Raw genomic sequence first — 27,862 nt, 5'->3', positions numbered from 1 at the left:
ATTTTCTATGATGTGAGCTGTGTATTCTCATTTTAGCAGATGAAGCCTGTTAAGGTGCATGTTTGACATTTTTTATTGCCAAACTGAATTAAAAAAGATCCCCTAGGCAAGGCAGGGCCATAGCACAGTGGGGAAACACTGCTTTAATTCCTGGCACTTCCAGGTAAGGTAGAAAGACTCTGACTGAACACTGGAGGGTTGTCAACAATACAAAGCAGGATGGACATGTTGGATTAGCCAGAGGCAAGATTGACCATGAGGTTTTGTGAGTAAGGCTTTCAATTTGGTTCTGCTTTTCTGCTTTGAATTAGGCATAGTGCTAGCTGAATGAGTGCTTGGAGTTCCCCCCTGCCTCTGTTACTACAGCAAAGCTGCAAAATTGTATGCACAAGCTTCCACTTTCAACTAAGAGTGGTTTGCTGTGTCCTAACTAGGACAAAGTGGTTAGTTTAAATCAAAGGTGGATAACTGCGTCATTCTAACTACTTTGAACTTACGTCTGTTATCTTTGCTTTCCTTCCATGCTTATGAACTGCACAACTTGAGCCTTTGGGGAGGGGAATGCAAAATTGTCAAATTTGCATGGGGAATTCCATTATTCTCCAAGCCTGGAACAATTCCAAATCTTCTATTGTAAAGGATACTCAGTGTTACAAAAGCAATTATCCATTTTTATTTTGTTTACATTGCACTGAAAATTTACATCATACTTTTACAAATCCCCTTTTTTCATAAAAATAGACTTCTTTACAAAAGTGTATGCATTAATATAAGAGGAGTAGCCAGTTGCAGAAGAAACAAGATTTTAAACAAGATCTCAGATGTATTAACCTTAACATTAATGAGTGAATCATCATTATTGCAATCATTTGAATAAACAAGAATAAATAACAAAGTGATGGTATAAAATATAAAAAATGGCATTCTTTTAGTAGAAGACAGTTTCTGGACAAAACTGTATGAATTCTGAAAACAAAAAGGCTGTAAAATGGTTTATAAGAAATTCATCAAACACCATAGAAATTCAAGCAGCAATCCGGGGTACAATGATGGATTTGGGGCAGGAGGGGAGGGGGGATGGTTTGTTTGTTTTTGGTAGGCACTCTCTATAATGTTGATTTTTTTAAAAAAACTTTGATTTTTCACAGAGTTATTCATGTCTGGGAAGAGACAATAGTACCAAATAATTAACACCAGCTAATGTACAGCATTGATGACTCCCAAATGGTTTCATGCTATAAAAGGAAGACAATGAACTATGACATGGGAATTACTCAGACTGTCATTTCATAATTCAGTTACAAAACTATAATCAAAACAAAAATTGCATTCCTTCTATGAGAGTGAAATAGGCCTGTGATGACTTGAACCCAACTTAGAAGAAAGTAGGATTTGAAGGAACTGATTATTTTGCTTCCTGTACCCTTATTTACATTGCACTGTTGCAACAGAACAAATCGTAACTGAATAGGATTTGTCTCGCAAACATGAATACTGATTTATATTCCAAAACAAATACAAACTTCCCAAATTAGAACGAGGCAGGATTTGTTGGGACTTAAAACCAAAACCTGTTGAATTCAGTCGGAAACTTCTACCAGTGTGCTGCAAATTAATGGTCACAAGGAAATTGGAATCACACAAACGGAAATCTACAGGGCCAATTTCAATCCCAGTATTTTTGCTATGTGAATTGTTTTACATAATCTGTATTTAAAACATTTGTGCTGGCATAACCATTTGAAGACATAGAAATGCCTGGCACGGCTTTGGCAAAGCTTTTAGTATACACCCGCCCAAATACATTATTTATTGGCACAGCATACTACAATGAAACAAATAATGTACCGCAAAATAATCCCAATCAACAGAATGGAACTATTCCATATGAAGGTTCCAGCGCAGACATGTGGGTTCTGCTCTTGTAGGATTTTCCTTTATTTTCAATGAGAGGACAGATCCATGTACATCATTGTGCCCTCCTATATTGGGAAGACCCAGAGAACAAGATTGCTCCTTTGGTGCATCAAAGCGATAAAGACATTAATGGATCAAAGTGCATCTTGCAGTCACTGCAGGTTAATTGGCCCGTGTTTAGCCTTTAACACAGAGTGGAAGCAGGACCTGTAACACTGCTGAAACTCACAATTTCAAAGGATCTGAATTTTAATGCTTAATATCCTTTATCATTTAGGTGTGCGGTGTTGTAATCTGTTGTTCGTCTTGTGTGAAAATTTCAAAAAAGGAGAAACAGGGATGGCTAGGGCAAAAAGCGTGTTAATTGGATATTTTCACAAATTGTCCTCTGAAACGACGAGTACTGCAGCATTACGGAGCCTAGATTGTTAAGTAGTACAGTGTGTCCCAACTCTTTTTATACTGCTGTCGGATTGGTGGCTGCTGGGGAAGGAAATGTCAACCTGTGAAGAGGAAGAAAAATGCAGCAGTTCCTTGTAGCCCGCTGTAGCAGGAGATGTTAGCATGAAGAACAATGAAGGCAGAAATGGAGCAAGGAATTTAAATTCATGAAACAAAAGAACCTGAGAACGTGACACTTAATTATCCCACCGTGGCACAGAAATAATGGGTTGCACTAGCAAGCTCAAGCCAATTAATGGCCGTGACATAATCTTAGAAATTCAAAGGTACAGGGTGTGAGCTGTGTGATGTTCTTTAAAGGGAGGTACAATTGAGAGAATGGGACCCAATTCTAACTGTTGAGGGAATGATGTAGCTCATGACTCTTGCTCCTTCCTGTAAATATAACTCTTAATTTCTACCATATATCATTTGTTTTGTTCTTTTAAACCCAGTCCCTCTAGCATAGTTTATAAAGCACAGAAGTACTGATAGTGGATGCTCCTCCAATATATGCAAATATGTTTTATTTATTTTTTAATTTTATTTTTTTTAGAATAATCTCCTTTTTTAAAAAAAGCAAATAAACTGTGAGTAAGCACTCCTAGAGTGCAGCACATTTTCTGTAAAACACTCCACGGTAACCATGAAGTCAATATAGTTTTTTCCAGTTTATGAAAGAAAAAAGAAAAGGAAAAAAAGAAATCCTCTCTTGTCTCTCTGTCTTGTCCTCAGGAGAAGGTGACCCCGGAAATCCTGAAAAGTGTGCTTTAATTTCATTTTTGTTTTTGTTTTACACCAGTGAACGATGTGTGCACTGTGGTGTTGTGTTTCAATTTTCACATCTCTGAAGTCAAGCCGTCGCAATGTTATACCATTGTGCAGACTGTGTTTAAGTTGGGATCAAATCGTACAGCCTTCCCCTCGACGGATTTTGCATTCGTGTCATACATGGGGTTTTCAAAAGCAGCTTGCCCATTGTTATTTTCATGTACAGAGCATCCTGTATACTGTGTTTTAGGTGCAGTTCTGTTGAGGAAGGCAGACAATAAAGAAAACAAAATTATTTGTGTACTGAAAGAATTTATAACTTGCTTTTTTTCGAGGCAAGGTGTAAATTCAACAGACTGGGTGTCTGAAAGAAGTGTACAATTGTCAGCATAACTTGATAATGAGTAAATTGTCAATGACAACTGTGGAGCAACTCTCCATAATAAAATATAACGGGCATAGGACTTTTCTAAGCACTTACAAGCTGGTAAACTATGTGGGATGTAAGATAAATTGTACAAGAAATATGAGTCACAATACTGTAAATGTCAAAAGCAAAATATAGGCAATATGTGAAGTACACAGCATCCCCATTTTATTGCTCTGTCCTGAGTTGCCGAGAAATTTGAATAACCTTGTTCCTCTCTTCGAGAGAATAATTTACAACAACAATTTAAACAGAGCAAGTAAAGGTATAATGTAAGACAATAACCTTGCCTATCAAGCATCCCTGACAGTTCTTAAATGAGGTTAGTATATGCATGCACTAGACTGAATGTTTTTCAAGAGAGCTCTTAATTTATCTTGAATAGAATAATGGGGCCTACAGGCACTAAATAATTCAATTTAATGATAATAGTGAAGATGGGCCAAAGCCATCCAGGGCAAATATTGCTACTGCCTTTGATTTCCTCAAGGCCTCTTTTTTCCCAGGTTGGGTAGGAATACCAAGGTTTTGAAACTGGGTCTCATCATAAAGATTTGTGTTGTCAATACCATTAAAGGCCCTAGAACAGATAACTGAACAGCTGGTCTTTGAGCACTTAGAAAAGGATGCTGTGATTACTAAGACCCAGCATGGGGTTCTCAAGAACAACGCAAGCCAGATGAATCTCATTTTTTTTTAACAGTGTTACAAGCTTGGTGGGGAATGCTGTGGATGGTAGTGTATCTTAGTAGACCACAAGCTTAAAATGAGTCAACAGTGATACATCAGCATAAAAAAGCTTAAGCTATTCTAGGCTGCATCAACAGAAAGCCACTTCCGACATAAGGAGGAGGTGGTGTTGCGGGCTCACGCCCCCAACAATCGCGCGGGGTTGGTTGCAGCCCCGCGTGACCAGGGGAATCCTTGAGCTGCGTCAGCCCCAGAGCCAGCCAATCAGCTGGCTCCGGCGGCGTGCCCTGGGTCATTTAAGGCTGGAGCGGCCCCAGGATCTCCCCTTTTCGCCCGTGCTGCAGACTCGGTTTCCCACCCACCCTTCAGGTTTTCCTTCTGACATTGCTATGGATTTCGGTCGGTCGCTGTTAAGGGGCCTGGTAGGAATTTTTTCCACTTGGCGAATGGGCACTGGCCATTTGGTTTTTCGCCTACCTCGTAGCAAATCGTCACAACATCTCTTGGTTATGGCGGTTAGGCATTGGTAGGAGTATTATTATGTAGATGTGTTGGGGGGAAGGAGCGCCATCACCTCCTTCAAATATTTAAGGGTAATCCGGTAAAGGATTCCGGGGGGCGTTGCCTCGTCCGAAACCTATGGAGGCCAGGGCATAAAGCACGCCCCCGAGCGGTGACCCCTGGGGGAGTTCCTAGTGATGTGCATCCCAGGGCTCCCCTTGCTGGTGTTAACCTTTTCCGGTTTTCATGCTAACAGGCTGAAGCCGGCTAGTCTGATAGGACCAATGCTTAAAGCCAATACTGCTCTTACCTATAACCAATAAAGGTGTGGCCAATTTTTGCCCATTAACCTTAATCAGTGGTGTCCTGTGTCTTTATTTATTCCAATTGGGGGGAGGCGGGAATCGCCACGCAAGTATTGTGTCACACTCAAGGAACATAATAGAACCGCTCTATTCCACCTGTGTCCAATTCCAGGCACCACAATTTAATGACATTGACAAGAAGGAATGTATGAGGAACAGTTGAGGGAGTTGGGTATGTTTAGCCTGAATAAGAGGAAACTGAGAGGAGATATGAGAGTCATCTTCAGATATCTAAAGGGCTGTCACATGGAAGATGGAGCAAGCTTGTTTTCTCCTGCTCTGGAAGGTGTGACTTGGACCAATGGCTTCAAGTTACAAGAAAGGAGAGTCTGACTAAATATCAGGGAGCATTACCGATGATAAGAGCTGTTAAACAGCTAAAGGGGGCAGCATTTTCCTCTCCCCATTGGTATGTGTTAGAGAATAGTAGACTGGGGGCAAGTCTTGAAATGAGAAGAAGATATAATGAATGCCCAGCTTAGGACCATTAAACTAAAAGCATGTAGAGTGGAATTGCCCTATTAACACATCTCTTGCTCACCTTCCGCTCTAACTCACCTTCCCTTCTTCCAGGTAAGCACTGAGACCTGCATAGTGGAATCTTCCTTAAACATCTTACTCTAAACTTCATACAGCAAACACACACACAAAGAGAGAGTTTACATTCATACTCACCTTTGTTTATAAAGGTAAAACCCAAATCCTGCTAATATAAGGGCAAAGAAAGGCACAAGAATAGCAATAGCCACTGAACTGCTGTTTGTACCATGTGGTTGATTTGACGAATTTGAACCTTCAGACATGTTGAGTCCTGGAAGGAAACACAGAGGCACAATTATTTCTGTTACCCACTGTCTTGCTTCTCATTCCAAAAATTCACTCTACCATGGAGTAAAACAGTAAAAACTAGAGAAGTTGATGGTCATAAGTTCTACAACTACGGTCTGCTAATAACAACACCCTGAAGATCCCGGGCCCCAGGGAGGTCAGACTGGCCTCGACCAGAGCCAGGGCCTTTTCGGTCATGGCCCTGGCCTGGTGGAACACACTCTCACAAGAGACCAGGGCCCTGCGAGATTTGACATCTTTTTGCAGGGCCTGCCAGATGGAGCTGTTCCCCCAGGACTTTGCCCAGGCTTTAGTTTGACTCATATTCTCTTTGTATAAGAACAAGCATGAAGGTTTCCCAGCCCATTCACAGGTCCTTATAATATCAATGAAAACAGCTGGTCCTGGTGAGAATTAACCGCTTTCAATTTAACCTGAGGACTGCCATTTGTTTTGTTTATTTTTAATTATAAGTTAATCAAATTAATTTTGGGTGCATTTTAATCAATTGCTTGCTTGTTTTTATGTATATTGTGTTATTAATATGATGTTAGCCGCTCTGAGCCCAGCTCTGGCAGTGGAGGGCAGGATACAAATAAAATTTATTATTATTATTATTATTATTATTATTATTATTATTATTATTATTACAACAGCACATGAAATGTTGCTAGGCATAAACACCAGTTTCTGCTGTAAACAAAGTGTTCCTCTTCCCAACAATGTGAAAGAAATACCTGTCCTTATTACATAGGCTCCTTACAGTGAATGGCTCATGTGTTAACTCACTAGTGGAAGCAACCAGGAAGTTAAAAACAAATCTGAAATAAGGAAAGGAAGTGGGTAAGGAATGTCTCACTGTTTTTCCTCCTTCCTTTTTAAGGTCGGATCAGATACAAACAAGCTGGTGTAGAAATATCTTTAGGATAGAGAGCTGTCCAAACCATTTCTTTAATATTTACAGGACTAAATAAATTGCCTCAGCTTACATTTGAGAAGTTATTTGTCCCCTTTATATTGACAATAAAAATGAGAAATTGATCGTCCCTAGGAACTATAAGAACGTATTTTCGCCTCCAGATAAAATTATCATAGTAGAAAGTGACCAAGCTACTTAAAAGGGATTACAGCAACTAATTCCTCTTGTAAAACTGCACAGGTTGGTCTAAACGGAATTCTACATTTAATGATATACCAGCTTCTGTCTAAGGGAAGAAACATTGCAGTACTCTAAAGAGGGGCTGCAATAATTAACAGCTTAATATTTTCTCTTGGTTACCTAACATTTTTGTCTTTTTTTATATGATCATGGATTCATGTAGTAATAGTTTGTTAGGGGCACAAAATTTGGAAGAAAAGATAGTCAAACAAAGCAACAGGTGTAGAGCAAAAAGCAACATGTACGAATTTCAAACTCCCCACTTCTCCAGTCCTCCTCAAAAGTGATACCAAGAAATCAGGATCAGTGGCGTAGCGTGGGGGGTGCAGGGGGGGCCGGCCGCACAGGGCGCAACATCTGGGGGTTAGGGTTAGGGGGCGCAAATCCATGGGTTAGGGGGCGCAAATCCACGGGTTAGGGGGCACAAATTACTTGCCTTGCCCCGGGTGCTGACAACCCACGCTACGCCACTGATCAGGATGTCTGCATATTTAGCCACAGTACTTTAAAATACACTAATTCAGAGGCTGTTTGTAGGAAATTGGCTAGTTGCAATATTACCTTCCCTTTTGCACCTCAAAAATTTAAAAAGAGCCATCAATCCATGCCAGGTTTCAAATGCAAACTTGGAATTCAGGTAAAAATGTTCGGTTAAGCAACTTTTAGAAACTGGATGCTGATCCAACACAGCTAGATGTGACTTAGATGCTGTGGTACCCTTTGATGAGAATACCATTTTTAAATATGAGAAATTTACTTATTTACTCTGCAAATTTATACACTCTGTTGCGGCAAGAAGCCATTGATGTTCACGTGGTTAAAACAGAACAAGCCACAGAAACACAACACCCTAAGGATAATGAAATCAGCTCAACAAACTAAAGCAATAAAACCACCAATGCAAACTCTAAAAACATCAATTTCACCAAATACAATGATGCTCTTCCGTAAATGACTGGGTTACACCTTAAGGCAGTGGTGGCCAAACTCGGCCCTCCAGATGTTTTGGGACTCCAGTTCCCATCATCCCTGACCACTGGTTCTGTTAGCTAGGGATGATGGGAGTTGTAGTCTCAAAACATCTGGAGGGCCAAGTTTGGTCACCGCTGCCTTAAGGAAAGCCTTCCTAAACAATGCAGAGATCTGAGAGATCTGCAATGGCTCCCAGTATGTTTCCGAGCACAGTTCAAAGTGTTGGTGCTGACCTTTAAAGCCCTAAATGGCCTCGGTCCAGTATACCTGAAGGAGCGTTTCCACCCCCATCGTTCAGCCCGGACACTGAGATCCAGCGCCGAGTGCCTTCTGGCGGTTCCCTCATTGCGAGAAGTAATTACAGGGAACCAGGCAGAGGGCCTTCTCGGTAGTGGCGCCTGCCCTGTGGAACGCCCTCCCATCAGATGTCAAAGCAATAAACAACTATTTTACTTTCAAAAGTCATCTGAAGGCAGCCCTCTTTAGGGAAGTAGATAGGTAGCCGTGTTGGTCTGCCATAGTCAAAATAAAAAAATTCCTTCCAGTAGCACCTTAAAGACCAACTAAGTTAGTTCTTGGTATGAGCTTTCGTGTGCATGCACACTTTGATGCTGTACTGTTTTTAATATTCAGTTGGAAGCCGCCCAGAGTGGCTGGGGAAACCCAGCCAGATGGGCGGGGTATAAATAATAAATTATTATTATTATTATTATTATTATTATTATTAACAAAATGTCTTCAGTGGGTGCATGAAGATCATCACCCAAGGTGTCTGTCCGATTTTGGCTGGAATTTATTCCAGAGAGCTGGAGGTGCAACACTAAAGGTCTAGTTTATTGTACAAGCTAGGTATACCTCTGGGGCATATGCTATTGTCAGAAGTGCCCCATCTGAAGAGACCAGTTCTCAAGTAGGGAGGTCCCCTAGATATCCTGGTTCCAAGTTGTTCAGGGCCCCCTCTCCCAACCAACTTAGTGCATGGAGACAATGTGGGATGAAAGGTGGAGAACAGTTTCTTTACTTTAGCTGCCATAGCCTATGGTGAACCACTTATCTAGGATTTGGCTTTTGTTGGCATGCTATCTCTAACCAAAATTAGAATGATTTGTAAAGATGATGTGCCCAGGACTAAAATCTGCACATGTACACACCAGAGGCTAGCAGCAGTTAAAATCAGCATAGTCCAAGCTTCCTGTGACCATATACTAAGGTGACTGTAAACATACCCAGTATTAGCTATATTTAGAATGCTTCATTCGCATAATTTAAAGTCATATTTCAGCACTCCAGCAGATGCAATCCTTTTTTATCGAGAAACAACGGAACTAGAGTCATATTCAGTCATCCAGAATATCTGTGTAGTTGATGTGCAAAGGGGAGACCAGGATCTTGCCACCATTCCCCACCAACACCACCAGACTCCACATGTCGATAGGCTATGTGTGCCTAGAATCTACAAACATGTAAATGCAGACATGCACATTCTCACCCTGAAATCAGGGAACATGGATTTTTACGGGGTTCTCAGTCATGCAGCCTTACGCACACAGAACCAATTGATCCATGAAACCTGGGGTCCTGCTCCTCACTTCACACATGAATCCCAAATGATTGCCCAGGTTTTAAAAAGTCGCAATATTAATGCATACTGGTTACCTAGTCTTTGAAGTCCAAATTGCCCATAATCTTTACCCTGGATAAATCCTTGAAAAACATAGGTAGCACCATCAGGCTCAGCGGAAACCTAAAGGGATTTTTAAAAAAGAAGAGAAGTAAAGTGGATATACATACATTGGTTAAACATTAAGAAGGAGATTAGGTTTGGGCACTTAAACCGTTCATAGATTTTCCAAGCAGGGGGTAGTTGAGCTAGGAGAATATGTGGGCCGTTATAAATCTTTGTGTCTGAATTGCCTTAAAATGTGTTGTTATTTTATGAAAATCTGAGATTACTATCAGTAAAAGAGACTAGGGAATTTATTTCAGTGTGGTTGCTATGTACATTTGTCACAAAGAACTACCACCAACAAGTTATAAATAAATTATCTAAAGCCCCCACAAAAAACTAGTCAATGTGTTATCTAAAATTGATTTTAGTACACACAGAGAGAGAGAGAGAGACATGGTTATCTTTCAAAGCACCTAGTGCACAGTTATTACTAAAAGGGATTTAAGTAGGTGTCAACAGGTGCTCAATGATGGGAAAGGACCTGGTGGTGCATAACTGCCATGGGCAATGACTTTTGCACCAATTACAGCAGCAGACATAGGTTGGACTTCAGCATGCCACATTTATAAGCCATCATTGGCTTTTACATCCATTGCAATCCAGTAACATCCATTGCAATCCACTGTGCACAAAGCAGTGCACAACAGCAGCTAAACAATCGCTTTCAATGTACACTGTACACTGCTAGCATTGTAACTGCCTGCTTTTCAGTGACAGCTGTTCACTGATGTCTTCATGTGATCTGGTTTTTAGTCTCACCCACCCAGGCCATTCCTTAAAGCAGGGATGGAGAATGTGTGGCCCACCAGATATAGCTAAACTCTCCTAAGCCTTGGCCATTGGCCATACTGGCTGTGTCTGATGGAGTCCAACAACATCTGGAGGGCCACATGTTCCCCATAATTGATAGGGAAGAACTGGTTCCATTTACCAAAGATTAAAGTTGGGGAATCAGTGCAGGTGCAAATGTATAGAGCTTCCCTGTCCCAGTGCCACTACTGCAGTCCAAATTGCCCCCTACCCTTTTGTAGTATAAAAAGATGTCAGAAGTTCCAGTCTGAGGGAGTCTGTTCCACTGTTGAACAGCTTTTCTAGTCAGAAAGTTCTTCCCAACATTTAGTCAGAATCTCCCTTTTTTTGTGTAACACAAATCCATTGTTTTGGGTCCTCACCCCTACTAGAATAGGGGCAGGAAAACCATGATATCATACCTTTGGTTAGCTTAGCTACACTGCTGCTAAAAAAAAAAAAAACCCTATGAATTTTCCTGTGCTAATGTATACCTAGAAATGCCGCCATGTTGAAAAAACTAGAAGATGCAGGTTTTTGCTTGCTGTCCATACTGAACCAGAGTGTTGCCATTGTAACAAATCTAGGTTTTGTCCTTATAGATAGAATGTATTTCACCCATTGTAGAAGGAACAATTTGTGCTCCCGGCAGCTGGAAAGTCACTGCCAGTTAGTGATGCCAATACTGAAGTAAATGGACCAATTATCTGACTTGATATAAGGCGGCTTCCTCAAGAGTCCCATGAAGCATCACTGCACTCCATGCAACACTTCTGACATCTTCTGCCACCACAGACTGTGATGCTATTGCTGGTTCTGGCCCATGGTTCCCATGTAACACAATGCCTAATTCTGGGTTGTGCCTTATGCCCTTCCTGAAGTTAAGTTCCAGGCAACAGAATCGGTCTGTATTCCTACAAACCATTTACTCCATCGGGTTGCTATGGATAAAGCAGCTTACTTTCGGTGTAAAAATGCAAAGCAAATGAACAGGAAAGCACCTCATGCTCTTACAATAAAGTGTTGATGCAGACTTGTTTTTCAAAGAAACGAACAAGTGCCTGCTCAAACTGTAAGTACTATTTAAGAATAATTCTACCTTTGAAACCAGTCAGTGGCATTTCCCCAGACCTTTCAGAATGCCACTACATTCTAGCACCAACGTTTGTTCTTGCCCTGTCAGCATCCGTCTGTATGATCCCATTTTTCAGCATTGCTAATTAAACTTTCATTTCTAAAACGTCTTTTTTCTGGTCTCATGCACAAGCCATCATTTCCTATTAAGAAAGTATTGGATTTTGCTGGAACTATACTCACAAAGCCATCCATAGCCCATTTTTCCTCCTTCAGTTTGTTCACAGAAGTATGGGATGGTGCTTTAATGAGATAGATATGGAGCATTAAACGGGCTTCTTGGCTTTTATACACCCCTGTAAAATATAAAAGTAGTTGATCTGTGCCACTTGTAAGTAATTTGAGCTAAGAAAAATACCTTCAAATTTCCCACAGGAAGTCCTTACAATCATGCAGGCAAGGTGTGAAGGTCAACGATTTACATTTTGCTCAGATAGTTAACAATGGACTAGAAGAAATATCTGTTAGAGTAATTACACATTCAGATTAGCAGTGTGGAATGTTGGCTATCTATCTATTCATCCCTGCCATGAGTCCTGAGGGATTGCTGGGCTCAGTAGAGGACCAGCAGACCGAAATGCAGACAAAGGAGGAAGATGACAGCAAGGAACAGGATGATGATGGGGGAGGGGACTGATATTAGGAAACTGAGGCTGTAGGTGTTCACTTCCCCCACTCAGGAGATGGCTCCCCTTTTTCTTGCTAGGGAAAGGAAATCTCTTCACCAGTCAGCCAAACCTCAGTTTTCCAGCGTCATGGCTAGCAGCGTCATCTGTGCTGGGGACAGCCCCAGGCAATCTGCTGCCAGGGTGGGTGTGGCCACAGGCCATTTAATCTCAGTGTAGCCGGCCAGCTCCCTCTTCCTTGCCTCTTTGTTGGAGACCCCTACCCACCCACCCTCTTCTCATGCTTTGCTCTGATACAACCTTGCTATGGCAGTTCTTGGTCGCCATGTTGTTGGGACCAGGTAGAATTTTTTTCCCCTTCGCAAATTAGCACCTGCCATTTGGTTTTTGCCTACCTAGTAGCAATCATCACTTTTGTGAGATTATGCATTGGGTAAGCCTTCATTTGGTTGGAGGGGAGGTTGTTGTCTTCGCCTGCCCCTCCTCAATAAGGGTATCCTGTTAAAGGGGTGTGAATACTGTCCGAAGCCTGGGCATGGGCTAGGGCCACGTCACAGCCCCTTGGGGTGGTGCCACTATCTGATGTAAGTTATAGGGTACCCCCTATCTGTAGTTTACCCTTCCATGGACCCCCTGCAGGCAGGCAAGAGTAAAGACTGGCTTCACCCCAATGCCTAAGCCAAACCGCTCCCATTTGTAACCAATAAAGTTGTGGCCTATTTGAACCAATAAACCAAAAGACTATTTATCAGTGTGATTTGTTGTTCTCCTGGGAGCTTTGTGGCTCAGGTGCCATGGCATGCAACACAGCAATGGAATTTGGAGAGGGTACCAGGTCATTGCTGGTACTGGGGGATGTGCACAGCCTGGTCACCAGCAGCACTCCCATCTCTGAGAGCAAACAGCTTCTCCCCGATGCTATGACCATTTGTACACTCACCACCTGTTCTCTGCCTCAGCAAAGAGCTCAAGAAATAACCTCTATCATTGTGGTCTGGGCAGAAACCAGGGCAAACCTGCCCTGATTCCCCCTCCCCTCGTTGCTCTTTCCCTCTGCTCTAGTATCCAAAGGCTAGCAGACGTTTGGGCAATGAGTGACAGAGAATACACTCTGGGCTGGATCCAGATTAAGTTAAGGTACATTTTATGTCCCACTGAAATCAATGTGAAAAGTTAGTCAGGCCTTAAGTCTACATTGTGTTCCGATGGTTTAAATTATTATCCGTGTCTAAGCCTGATCAGCCAAGAGGCAGCACACACCCAGCTATTGCCAGATGTCTCCTTTCGCTGCCAAAGAATTACTGGGCTCAGGAAAATATTAAAAGCTGAAGTTAAACTGACAGGTTTTAGCATGATGAATGAATTATCTTCTCTGATAAATTCCTTGGATTACTTTGCCTGGCAAATTATGATGGAGCGCTACTGCAGACTCTAGCAAGGATGGCTAGGAGTAAATGGACTCTTATAAGGAGCCAGCCACTGTTGCTGCCTGCAAATTTACATTAATGTCAGCCCTATTCTGTCATTCTCCACATATAAGAGCAGGGGAGGAGGACAGCACCACTAGCACAAACCTTGCATCCTGCATAGCACTGGATTGGCAGAGATGTCTGCGTAGTAAAAAACCTATGTGCGAGCAGCTACCCACATATATTTATTGATTGACTGAAATGTTTATAGACTGTGCTTCATAAAAGTATATGAAGTATATACAACATACAGAAATCATAATAAAATTAAGAAAGCATCAATAAAAATATACTTTAAATAATTAATGTCAATACTTGCTAGTTTTTTTAAAAAAGCAAACAATGCAGTTTTCAGAATACATCTGAATGAACGCTGGGCAGTTCCTGCCGAAATGCTACTGGCATGGAGTTCCACAGGGCAGAGTTTGCCCCAATAATGGCTCAGTCCCTACTAACATCAAACGGACAGGGATGTGCCCCACAAGAGGATCTCCGTGATCAAGGTAGAGCCAAATCAGGTCATTCTAACTTCCATGTGACTGGAACCGCTGTGTGTTCTATTATCTTTGCAAAAAAACAAAATATAATCTGAAGCAGCTCATTGACTAATATAATTCTCTCTCTTCCTCTATATCACTCCATAAAGGACATATTTTTTATTTATTGTTATTTTGTTTTGAAAAATACTTGGTATGGTTCAGCCATACTCGATAGCACACTCCTATATGCGCCTACTCAGAAGCAAGCTTCACTAAATTCGCAAGGGGGGACTGGAATGAGAAATATGAGGCCATTGCTTACTTCCATGACCTTACCTGAAAGTAGCAGCTCCATGTTGCTGTTGGTGAGTGTGGCGTTCACTCTTCCGGACGTTGCATTGAAATTTGTAACTGTCAAGGTCATGGGTTGCTTTTTGCCTTTGTAATTGTAGGAGCCTTTCCATATATAATTCTGGGCAAACACATCGTCAGGAACTGTAGCGGGGAAAACATCCAAAATGTTAATGAACATAGCCATATTTGGATTGCAATAGCTCAGGTTAAAATGAGAATAGATGCTCATTCCTTCCTTTTCAATTATTTTTTGATATTGGAAATTATATTTATGATCGTCATGGAACCTAGCCCATATACACATAATGCACAGCAATGGTGCTTGAGAAAGCACCTGTGAGCTGCACCTGTCCTAATGGAAAACTAATAATAAATGTTACATGCATATTGAAATGATGCAGTCAAAAGACAAGATTTTAACCAACTTTTTATGCCTGCATGTAGACGGATTATATAGAGAGGATGAAATCCAGCGGGTGTCATTCTACTAACAGAGTCTATTCATCAGAAATTGTTCCTCTCCCCCAGCAGTGCCCCCACCCAAAATTTGCTCTAGGTAGTTTCCCAGACATATTCCATTTCTTAAACAGTGTGAAATCCCATTACCAAATGGAGCTGCAGAGACAGCCCTGTCCTTGTAGGGTGCAAAAGTTGTGACATGTGAATGCTCAGGTCATATATGGGACTTCACAGAAACCACAAAGAAGAAAAGAGCATTGTTTCTCAATTAATTATTCATAAATAAAAGAATTATTAACATGTGGGAAGAAATTAAAGGATAACTTTTAGAAGCCAAAATACGATTCTATGGGATTCCATATGTCCAACATCCGCAGAGAGATATTCTGAGCATTTATGTCTCACCTGAAAGCACATACTAAATACCACATTGATCATTGGTCAGTAGCCACATTGACTGCTTAACTGATTTCCTTTCGCATGTATTACAAAAAACAACAAGAATAAGTATACGTGTGATGCTATACCTTTAAATAACATATATGTTTTTGGAAGATTGAGTGAGTATTAAACTCGTGGTAGGGTTGCTAAACATGTCAATTTCAGTTTCTCATTTTTCCAGTCTAATCAGTGATTCATTTTTTTAAAGTCCTCATGAAAAACTTGTCACGATTTCAGTGCAGATTTTGTTGGGAATCTGTGGTAAGAAACCCATGCAGGGGAAGTTGCCTCCAGTTCCAGTCACCACACAGAGGCAGCTTAAGGTCCAAATAGTTTACTGTTGCAGAAGATGAAGGCTTCAGTAATAGAGTTTTGGATGTTGATATATAATTAAAGCTGCAAGCTATGCACATACAGATATGCAAAGTATGAAGTATTTCTGTTGCCCCAGCAATTGAAGATGTAACACAGACTCCGACTCACTTCTCAAGACTCAATGACTGACTAATGAGCTGACGTGCCTTAATCACTTATATAAATGGCACTGGGATGTTGCCATAGCAACGGTCTTGGCTGACTTTGCACCTGTTGGCTTATCCCAAGACCATGGGGTTATTTGTGCAAATGAAGAAAACTGACCCCTTCCTCCATCTCAGGTTTGTCCCACAAATTTCTCCTAAGTTTTACAAGCAATTTCCCCATATACGATGTTATTTTCACTAATACATGCATTGTTACACATATTTTCCTGTAATATACACATTTTTGGTTCACCCTTTTGTGGGTTGGAGAACAGCATTGCAAAATCTGGAGAAGGAAGGGCCAGTTTTGAAGGGTTAGCTGTGTTTCAGTTCATGCATAGCTTAGGAAGTCTGAATAAGGTAGGTTTGCATTAAAATGTGGACTGAAGCAATCCCTAGTTCATGGAGTTTTATTTCATAATCTCAAATAGCATTCAGATCTCAGTGCTAGCTCATTACTTAGAATCATAGAATTGGAAGGGGCGCTGAGGATCATGTAGTCCAGGGGTCAGCAAAATTTTTCAGCAGGGGGCCGGTCCACTGTCCCTCAGACCTTGTGGGGGGCCGGACTATATTTTGGAGGGGGGGGGAAATGAACGAATTCCTATGCCCCACAAATAACCCAGAGATGCATTTTAAATAAAAGGACACATTCTACTCACGTAAAAACACACTGATTCCCAGACCATCCACGGGCCGGATTTAGAAGATGATTGGGCCGGATCCGGCCCTTGGGCCTTAGTTTGCCTACCCATGATGTAGTCCAACTCCCTACAATGCAGAAATATGCAGGTGTCCCATATGGAGATCGAACCTGCAACCTTTGTCTTAACAGCAACATGCTCTAACCAACTGAGCTTATGATCCTGTATTTTAAAACTGAAAAGCTAGTTTTTTTTAAAATCAGGTGCAGCCCAACCTGTTCCTGCTTTCCTTGAAGCAAGTCTTGCTGAATTCAGCTTTTACACAAGTTATGTTGAGATCCTATACTTACTCACTTATTCATGGGATTTATACTTTACCTTCCTGCCAAGGCATACAATGTGGTTTACATTTTAAACACTACGACAAATCCATTATACAAAACAAAAACAGGCAGAGTCTTCTCATGCCAACTGGGAGCTGATGGTATATGTGCTACCTGGCATGAGCTCAGGACATACAGGTTTTCAGCAGCCCCCAAGGCTGCTTGAATAGAAATCAGGCATAGCTCTGTCTCCCAGCTCCCTAGTCTTCAGCCTTCCAGCTTCACATCACTGAGCTCCCAACTCTGCCTTTGTCTTTCTAACTACCAGCGAGTTCAAGGAGGGGGGCAGCAGCATCCATTTATCCATTTTCTGTCTGGCACAGAGCCACTTCCTTTGTTACTTTAATGGCCCATACTTAGAGGACCATTATCTCACCAGGAAGCTAGCCTGGTCATTCCAGGAATTGAATCTGTGCTGCATCCAGGACTTAGAAGGGGCTCAAGCACGCATACAGCCTAGCACCACCACCACCCCATCTCATAACAATATGTATGCTTTCTGGCCAAGGCTCCCTTCAATGCAACTTATTCCAAGCATTCTAGGTGTCCATAGCTTTGCAACTTTGCTGTATTTAAAGTATGTGAATTATTTAGGACCATTTAGAACAGAGTTAAAACTTCATAATGGTTTTTAACTTACTCTTTGGGGTATACCACACACAAATGTTCCTTAAGTAAGGCTTTTTAAAGTGCATTCTAGTCATTTCTTAAAGCTTACCAAGGAATCCTTTTGGAATAAATGAATGTTGATTATTATAGATGGAGGTGCAGAATGTTGAGCTAAGCTCTAATGCAAAGCAGAATCAATGGATTCACTCCTGCTTGGCAGGGGGTTGGACTCAATGGCCCTTGTGGTCTATTCCAACTCTATGATTCTATGATTCACTCATTTCACTAAGGTAGGATTTTAAATTTCAACAGGAGAATATAATCTCACACTTGGATTTGAAGATGGGGAATCTCAGGACTGTGAAGCATTATAAAATCATTGGGGTCACACCAATAACTATGCAGAATAAGAAAAATAAAAATCTAAAGAGATCCAGTAAAACAATGTTACATATTTTATGTTTGACTGCAATGAGGGTACTTCACTTCATTTTTAAGTATGTATGTTCAAATTTAGTTGATTTGGGCTTTCCCTCTGAGGAAAAGACATTCTGTGGGAAGGGACCAGGGCTCTTTGGAATGGCAGAAAGGTAGATTAAAAATACAGTGGTGCCCCGCAAGACGAATGCCTCGCAAGACGGAAAACCCGCTAGACGAAAGGGTTTTCCGTTTTTGAGCTGCTTCGCAAGACGATTTTCCCTATGGGCTTGCTTTGCAAGACGAAAACGTCTTGCAAGTGTTCCGATTTTTTTTCGCTCCCCCCCTTTTTCTAAGCTGCTAAGCCGCTAATAGCCTTTTAGCCACTAATCCGCTAAGCCTTTAATAGCCGCTAATAGCCTTTTAGCCGCTAATCCGCTAAGCCTTTAATAGCCGCTAAGCCTTTAATAGCCGCTAAGCCGCTAATAGGGTTGCTTCGCAAGACGAAAAAACCGCTAGACGAAGAGGCTCGCGGAACGGATTAATTTCGTCTTGCGAGGCACCACTGTATGTATGCCTAAGTAAATTATAAGTGGAAATAAAGAGGCATTTGTACAACACAACCAAACCACCATAGTACACCAGATGTTGCCAGAAAATGGCCCTGCAAATTTAGCTGCCTCATCTTCAGCGAATCTGAGCTTTCCCTCCAGCTCACTCAAGTACACTCATTTTCACAAACACATACACATACACACACGAATGCCCCCTCAGCTGGAAAATTGTCACTTTCTTCAACATCTGGTGGCTCTTAAAAGCTATCAGGAATCCTGAATTCCTGCGTTGCAGCAGGTTGGATGATGATGATGGTAATGATGATGATTTCAGTTTACATACCACCCTTTATCCAAAGATCTCAGGGCAGTGTACAAAATTAGAAACATAATTTACATAGCAGAACAACAACAACAACAACAATAATAATAAACTATCATGGGGGGGGGGATAGTCCCAAAAGAGGAGTGCAGTTTTACCTCAGAAGTCGAACGGAATCCATTCCGGAAGTCCGTTCAACTTCCAAAACGTTCGGAAACTAAAGTGCAGCTTCTGATTGGCTGCAGGAAACTCCGCCCGACGTCAGCTTCCAAAAATAGTTCGCAAACCAGAACACTTCTGGGTTTGCAGCATTCAAGAGCCAAAACGTTTGAGAACTAAGATGTTCAAAAACAAAGGTACGACTGTATTTTCACCTGGTGCCTAAAGACACATAATGAAAGCACCAGGCAAACTTCTCTGGGGAGAGCATTCCACAAAGGGGGAGGAGCCATCGCAGACTAGATAACCCTTGAGGGTCCCTTCCAACACTACAATCCTATTATTCTGTGAATCAATTTCTATCCATCAGTTTTTCAGCAGATGATCATTCTCAGCGATTCATCTTTCTAAGATATATCCAGGAGGTGTTACGGGTCAACAGCACATTTTGTCCTCCCTACACCATCCCATCCCATTTACTCTATTTGCCATCCTCACACTTTTGATTAATTTATGGTAGCAACACTGATGAAAGAACACTGTATCACAACTGGTGGCAATAAGCATTGCACTCCATATACGCAGACAAGATAAGTAAATGTGTAGGTTTGTGTGTGAAGCCATACAACTGTTAGCAATGTCTAGCTCCCATCATTGTTTTGAGCTTCTGTCTTCCTTGATTTCTTCAATTGCTGTCTAATGCTTCTGGTTGTCAATACTTGGACCAAAAATGCTAGCTAAATGACAGGTTATTGCATTATATGTTATATGTACATAATTCATCAAGCTGAGCAGTAGTGACCCTGCCAACTGCACACTCAAAATGTATAATTAACCCTTCTCAATTTTGTAAAGACAATGTTAACTACTTTTAGTTTCCTCTGATTTCCATAGCATGACTCGAGTTCATGCTTACATGGGATTTAAAGATGCTTGCTGTTGGCTAGGTCATATACACAAATGAAGATTTTGTGTGCATGCATTGTGAGAGAGAATGAGATACAGATGCACTATTCATTGTGTAGACACATCTTATAATGTAATTGAGTCTAGGGTAACAATGAATGGTTACATATTTTGATGTAAAATTGATGGTCCAACCTTACTACCTCTGATAGTACCTGGGGGTGTGTTGCAGGCACTGTCCCCTGCCCTGATCTGCTGCTCTTTGGGCACCAATTTCCCCTTGTTAAGGCTTATTTGTCCTTCATTATGTGATTTGCATGAAAGGCATGTATTACATGGATTCACCTTTCTGGATCAGACAATGTGAGAAGCAACCCTCAGACTTTGATCTCTGTAACAGCAGTGGGGAAAGACAGCTCAACTTTCCTTGTGGCTTGGCTCAGCCCACTGCTAGGCTACTTATAGCCCTGTAATATACCACTCCTAAATGCTCAGTCACCCAAATGCAATCCTTGTCATAGGGTGTGCTGGGAATGCAAACAGGGATCATGCCAGAGGACAGTGCAGAGACACACGAGTGTGAGCACTGCCTCGGGACTCATCCTCGCACCTCATGCAACAAGACATTCAAGACTCCCAGAGCTCCCCATGTAAGGATGCCAATACCTCCATCCCTACAAATAACTCATTGTGTTCCTCAACCCCTATAGGTTAGGGGCCCTATAATGTCTCCACCAACTATACTCAAGCCAATTAGCCTCCCACTATCTCTGGGTAGGTTTTGCCGTTGGATTCAGGATTCTCCTTTCAAGTAAACCCAGTTCTCAGGAGGCCTCTAATCAAAAGTCAGTATGTTTGTCCTGTGTTTTACTGCCTCTCTCATATCTAGGCCCCTGCCACCGGTGGACTCACTGCTCCTGGGCCCATGGCTTCTGGGCCCTTCTGGCACATGGGCCTAATTAGGCCTGTTGCATCTTCACATTTGGCCTGCAATACCATTTTGGTCAAACCCATGGCGACCTGCTCTACATCTGGCATCATACATGACATCAAGTGTTGGGCAGGTAAGGACACAGCTGGGCTGGAAAGGGGGTTTGCAGAAACTGTCATGCACTGATTTCTTCTTCTAATGTTCCCTTTTACTGAAAGCTTTGTAGCAGTAGTTCAATAAAGCTTCAAAAATTGTCTTTATAATCCATATGCTATATACATTTTCCTTATGTTTTTTTTTTTACTATATCAAGAAAGCATACATCATGTCCTAGAAATTTGCAAAAATGCACATATGGAAAAACCCTGGAATAGAAGAATGGATTTTATTCCTTAACTTAATTGCCTTCAACACTACTAAAGTTTGCAAACATGTATTGCAGGATCACATTTGACAACAGTGGATAATGAGGCTGTTTTCCCAAAAGGAAGAAACAAGGAGACTTTTTATCTGAATTTAGGTTTAATGCAGTAACATTTGAATGGATTGAAGCGGGGGAGGGGGGTGGGAGGAGACAGTAAGCCTGATTCTTCCAAAATACTGTCTTCCCTCTCCTTAATATACAGACTGCGGCAGTGCAATATTGATACATACTGTGGACAAATTCAGCTGTTGATTTATCAATGGAATAGTTTGAAAGTAGTACGAGTTCTGCTATCAACAGATCTTATGTATATCAGTTCTGAAGAGCACTGTTGTTTTGAGGCAGCTGAGAAATGACTTTGCAACCCAGGCAGCACCACATCTTGGAAAAGATAGATGAATGGTAGCTGAACACATCCTATTAAACTGGGAGGCTGCCATTTATGTGAAGAGCAAAAACAGAATTATTCCGACACTGCATCATTCCTTTTTGACAAAATATCTCATGTTTTTGTCTCGTGCTTATTCGGCAATGAAATATCAACAGCAAGCTAACATCCTCGTAGGCCGCAATGCTAATATGTTGTGCAAATCTTTTCTGTTCTGTTTCTGAACTGCCTAGTCAGTAAGGATTTTTATAAATAAATAAATGAATAAATAAAGTAAGTTACTCACCATTTAATTTAGGACTTGGTGTCCCCAAAGCTGGCCTAGGGTCTTTCACCAATATTTTTGAACCAGCTGTTGATATAAGTAATACAAAATAAGTTATTATTACATCTATGCTGGTTGTGATACATTAAATGTAGAAATAGACACAAATAGATCAAAGACGGAATACCAATGTCATTAAATTGCAAATAAGCAAAGAGGCGAGACATTTCTCACGTATCTATATTGGAAACCAACATAAATCCGAAAGACAAATCTGGTGGGAGCTCAGTTCAATTGACATCATCTTGCAACACAGATGCAGACTGCCTTGTTTTAGTACACTCATAGTTCTATCACAATTCCCAGGGGTTCTATGAATCAAGATTACTTCCATAGATTTCAGTCCAAATATAGTGTAGGCTGTATGTGCTTTACAAAAGCAACACAGTATTTTAACTGATCATCATCAGAGCTGTTCGACAGTGTGTAGCTGTTCAGAGCTGATCATCATCAGAGCTGTTCGACAGTGGAATTTGCTGCCAAGGAGTGTGGTGGAGTCTCCTTCTTTGGAGGCCTTTAAGCAGAGGTTTGACAACCATATGTCAGGAGTGCTCTGATGGTGTTTCCTGCTTGGCAGGGGGTTGGACTCGATGGCCCTTGTGGTCTCTATGATTCTATGATTCTATGATCATGTCTTTCCCCAAATATGAATTGCATTGTTATGAAGTTGCTGAAAACTCTTTTGGAGGCCTCCTACCTTGTCTCAGCATTGCGTTTTACACAGCTCCTTTTGCAGGAGTGCCGTGCACTGATAGTGCTTTACAGCTGGTTGAAGCTTTGGCTGCAGCTCTGGCCTTGTGTGGGATCAAATCCCAGTAAGTTACTGGATGTTACAGCTTGATGAACATTGTCTGGCAGTACCTACACATTTGCCTGCAGAAATTAATGGGGCTGCCATTGGGGATTTGTGGAAGAATCAATTGCACGATGAAATGGGGGGGGGGCTGTTTCTGTGATTCACATGACTTTAAAATAAGGGTAGATGCACTTACTTAAATTGCAGCAGCTGCATGTATGCACTCAGAGGCGCCAATTCCTACAATGCATCCATATATATAGTCCTCCACAAAAGAACCCCTATTTTAGTTAGTGATCTGCTGAAGCCAATGCCCCAGATTTCTCAAAGGTCCCCCCCCCCCCGTGGAAGAGGCATTTGCTCTTCTGCTTCATTTGCGAGGTACTTTAGAATTACTTCAAGATTTTGGATGGTGTGGAGTTCAGCTGACCTTATCATAGTGTGCTGGTTATGGGCAGTGAGTGTGCTTCCCTTTCCATTAATCATTTCTCCAGCTCCCTGCAGCCTCCTAGCTCTTCATGCTTCCTGATATGAAGAACCCAACAGGGGGAAATTTTCCTCCTCTGAACCTTAATTGATGTGTAAGAAGCTGTAAAGTCTAGCTACCAGGCACTTGAGATTGGTGTACTTGTGGATATTGTTTTTTTTAAAAGGAAATACTTTCAACACTAATTTATTTGAAAGTTCTCTCTCTCTCTCTCTCTCTCTCTCTCTCTCTCTCTCTCTCTCTCTGTGTGTGTGTGTGTGTGTTGAAAGAATATGGAGGGCTACTCTGGACACCACATGATCCACTTGTTGGGACAGTGTGTAGGGCCTCCATGTACATAACTGATAACTGCCTCATGCATTCTTAGACGAGTTCAGTGAACAGATCAAAATTTAGTAAAATTTCAAGAATCAGAGAGCCAACAAATAAGAATCAGTCTCTCTCTCTCTATATATATATATATAATAAAATAAAATAAAATTGTCCAGTAGCACCTTAGAGACCAACTAAGTTTGTTCTTGGTACAGTGGTACCTCGGGTTAAGTACTTAATTCGTTCTGGAGGTCTGTTCTTAACCTGAAACTGTTCTTAACCTGAAGCACCACTCTAGCTAATGGGGCCTCCTGCTGCCACCGCACCACCGGAGCACGATTTCTGTTCTTATCCTGAAGCAAAGTTCTTAAGCTGAGGCACTATTTCTGGGTTAGCGGAGTCTGTAACCTGAAGCGTATGTAACCTGAAGCGTTATGTAACCCGAGGTACCACTGTATAAGATTTCGTGTGCATGCACACTTCTTCAGATACATGCACACGAAAGCTTATACCAAGAACAAACTTAGTTGGTCTCTGAGGTGCTGCTGGACAATGTTTATATATATATATATATATATATATATATATATATATATATATATATGCTTTCGTAGATTTTCACGGGTACAGGAATGCAGGTTTTGGTGTCTTCGTAATATATATATTGACTGCGTCAGACCAACACAGCTACTTACCTAAATAAGAATCAGATAAGCCAACAAATGAAAATCAAAGTATATTCTGTCTGTCTGTCTGGGGTGGGGGGTTGCCTAAGTCAATGGAACCTTGTCACAAACCCATTGTCATCCCCATGCACCTTGCAAGAAATCTTGTAGGGCTGCCAAGCATTTTATGGTCCTAAGCACTAATCTATATTCTTAAAAGGGTTTGGAAAATGACACCAGTTTTATCTTCTCGAACCAAAGTCACGCATTCCTTATAGGTCAGGGTTGCGCAAAAATTACAAAGCATCTATGAAAGGAAAGAGAAGTTTGGGTGATAAAGGCAGACCAACTTTGCAGCTGCCACACGTGTCCTTATTACTGTGATGTCTTCTGTAACTTGAATCGCTACGAGACAGATGAAAGCCACACAATTCTTTATTCCTTTAAAGTCACCAGTGCAGTCATTTTTGTGAAGACTATTTTCATCAGCAACAACAGAGGACAAGGGAACATCCTGCTTTTCTCCTAATGACCTTCCCATTTGAAACAGGCTCCTTCAGGTTTTCTGCATGTATCAATAAGATCAAAAAGGCTCCACAAGTTTATGCCAGAACACCCTTTTTGAAGCAGGCTGTCCAGTGGAATGACTTGCACTACTGAACGAAATGATACCAGCCTGGTCTTTCATACTATTTGCACTCCAGTTAACTTATTTTACAAACATGAAACTTTATCCTCCCCCCCCCCCCCAAGAAAATAATGAAACTGGGTGGAGAAGCAGCAGAGGTGTAAAGGGAAAAGAGTATTTAAAGAAACATGCCAACAGCTTATCTACCTACTCTTCATCTCTCCATTCTTAAAGGATACCACACTTTTAGATGAACTTCTGTACACCTAGAAAATAATGCTGGACAAAATCTTGAACCCTCTGTGTGTGGGGTTTCTTGGGAGAGAATTTACAATGAGCCGGTGTTGTATATAGAATGCTAAACCTGGAACCGAAGGTTTAAACCTCATCTCATCCACAATTATCACTAGGGTCAATTGCTTTTTCCGAACTTAACATTACACACTGCACCATACAATCACAAACTCTTAACAGACAAATGTAATCACATAGACATATACCTAAACCATGGTAGCCAGGTAACCAGGGGCAAGGGCAGAGGAAGGTGGGTGCGGTGGGTGCGGGTCACCCCAGTTGTCACCACTGAGGGGGGTGACAAAATGCTGGGTGGTACTCACCGCGGGGCCTGCAGCGCACCCGAGCCACGCATCTCTCCTGGAAGAGACACAGTGACTTGGGCGCATGCGGGCTCCATGCTGCCCAAACGGTCCACCCGCTGCCTCCCCCCGCCAGCTGTAGGGTGGCTGAGTGGGAGGAGGCAGAGAGACTCTGGATTCGCCCCGCCCTGCTGCCACTGACCAGAGGTAGCCAGTGTGGTATCTTCCAGATGTTGCTGAACTACGATAGCTGGCTGATGAGAGCTGTAGTCAAATAACACATGGAGATCATCAAACTGGCTACTCCAGTTAAAATGATTATCTAAACTGGGTCCATGTGTAATGTGACATAATCACTGTGTGCATCCTCTGTCCCCTTTCTCACAGCACAGGTTGGCTGGGATGAGAAGATATGTGGCATGGAATATCAAATTACAAGGGGGGGGGGGCGAAACTATAAAGAGAGACAGAGAGTGAGGGCAGTCTTCTGTCTCCCATCCTATCCAGTTCTGCCCTGAATAACTAAACAGGAGATGCAAGAAATTACCTTCGCATACAGGCACTTTCCCTGTCCAAGTGCCATCAGATCTGCAGACTCTGTGTTCCGAACCTCCCGCGAGAAAGAACCCTGGTTGGCAGTTGTATATCAGGGTATAACCAAGTGAAGGAAGATCCATCCCTGCAACATTCGTGTGAGCTGGCGATTCTGGCTGTTTGCAGTTGTGAGCTAAAAAGGAAGCCATAACTCATCACATATGTGACAAAACACAAGACAAAATAAAAATCATAGTTCCCCATGTATGGATCTCCCACCCAGACAAAATTAGATATCCCCCACACTAGCTATTTTTCGACAAAATGTCAAAACACACTCATTCCTCAAGGCTTTGGCAGGGGGTGGGGTAAGATCCATGCTAAGCTGTTTACACTGTGGATATTAACTGATGCTTAAAAAAATAAAATAAAGACTATGGATTTTCTAAGTATTAAGATATATATTTTCTGCAGGGTTTTTTTTAATGTTTTAAGCTGCCCTGGGCTCCTTTTGGAGAGGAAGGTAAAAGAATAAATATGATAATATAAACTAACAGAAATAAACCATGGCATTGAAAGGCAGATATGATCAGTGCTTGAATTATACATGAAGAGGCAAGAGGACCCTTAACAAAAGCCACAAACTCCATCCTAAGACCCTCTAATGTAAACCAAATCGTGCCCACTCCTGTAGCTTTCTAAAAACAGAAGCGAAGGTGGCTGACACAAAAGGAAAAGGGGGCTTGAACCGTCCTGCCTCGTGCCCCCATATAATTAGCAAAGGCACACAGGTCTGGATGTGCTTCACCTTATTTTGAAATAGCCTGATTCATGATATTTAAATTGTTTACATCAGTGCTATATCATTAGGATATTGTGGAAAACAAACCTTGATGCAGATAATGAGCCAGCAAAAGTCACTAGCAAAACACCCACTGAGATCAAGGACCAGAAGTCTGCCCTTGTATTCTTTTTAAATATGTTTATTACTTTTTTTTTTTTTTTTTGCCACCCCGGGCTTCTTTTGGAGGCAGGGCAATATATAAAATCAATCAATCCATTTATTCCTCATACCACATTTAAACTAGAAATTACCAGGATGGCATCCAACATAACAACTTAAAACAATCCACTAAAACACACTGAATGCCACAAGAAGATATGTCTTATGGACTTACGTATGCATTCTGGCTGAATACCACTCCAGGTAAGATCAGGAAGACAGGTGCGTGTTGTAGAGCCTTGAATAAGGTAGCCTTTTCTGCAGTGAAACTGTACGACATTCCCCACCTATGAAAACATTATATTGATTTGGTCAAGACTAAATTAAATGGTGAATATGACACAAAATATCTCTACGCCTTCCCCAGCTCTGATTTTAATAATACCTATTTCTTTTCAGATGTAACTGTGGGGGTTTTTTGCTACCTGCTGCTCGAAAGGATCTATGAACAATGGGGATATTGCAATAAGATGACAGACAAAGTCTATACAGTCAACAATTCTTGGCTATTAGCATCTGAAAAGCCAAGTTCATTCAATAATTATTGGAACCATTATTGCTATTTGTTGCAAGCATTTAAGTAGCACTATGAAAAACATTTTATTTCCTGGCCGCACCCAACAAACAATTCTTAGTTCCTTCTGCTGCCAGGGACAACAGTGGCTTCCAATGACCTGTTAATTAAAACTCATTCAACTGGGGATAGG

The 27,862-nt window shown here is 41.6% G+C and overlaps 1 protein-coding gene across 4 annotated transcripts in view; it reads right to left on the bottom strand.

The window, feature by feature from the left end:
* Positions 1-682: 682 nt before the first annotated feature.
* CSMD3 (CUB and Sushi multiple domains 3) overlaps positions 683-27,862 on the bottom strand; it is a 591,548-nt gene continuing 564,368 nt past the window's right edge. For all 4 annotated transcript variants that reach the window (XM_083516434.1, XM_083516435.1, XM_083516436.1 and 1 more), the window contains 8 exons: positions 27,331-27,442; positions 26,166-26,345; positions 22,096-22,161; positions 14,634-14,792; positions 11,907-12,019; positions 9,728-9,815; positions 5,788-5,923; positions 683-3,387 (listed from right to left, as the gene is read on the bottom strand). In XM_083516434.1, the coding sequence (XP_083372560.1) occupies positions 3,228-3,387; positions 5,788-5,923; positions 9,728-9,815; positions 11,907-12,019; positions 14,634-14,792; positions 22,096-22,161; positions 26,166-26,345; positions 27,331-27,442 (1,014 nt within the window). In that variant the 3' untranslated portion in view covers positions 683-3,227. The remainder of the gene's footprint in view (positions 3,388-5,787; positions 5,924-9,727; positions 9,816-11,906; positions 12,020-14,633; positions 14,793-22,095; positions 22,162-26,165; positions 26,346-27,330; positions 27,443-27,862) is intronic.

This window comes from Podarcis liolepis (genome assembly GCF_965112155.1).
Source record: "Podarcis liolepis genome assembly, chromosome: 8".
NCBI lineage: Eukaryota > Metazoa > Chordata > Lepidosauria > Squamata > Lacertidae > Podarcis > Podarcis liolepis.
The sequence above is the reverse complement of the archived record's forward strand: the minus strand, read 5'-3'. Positions and strand labels throughout refer to the sequence as shown.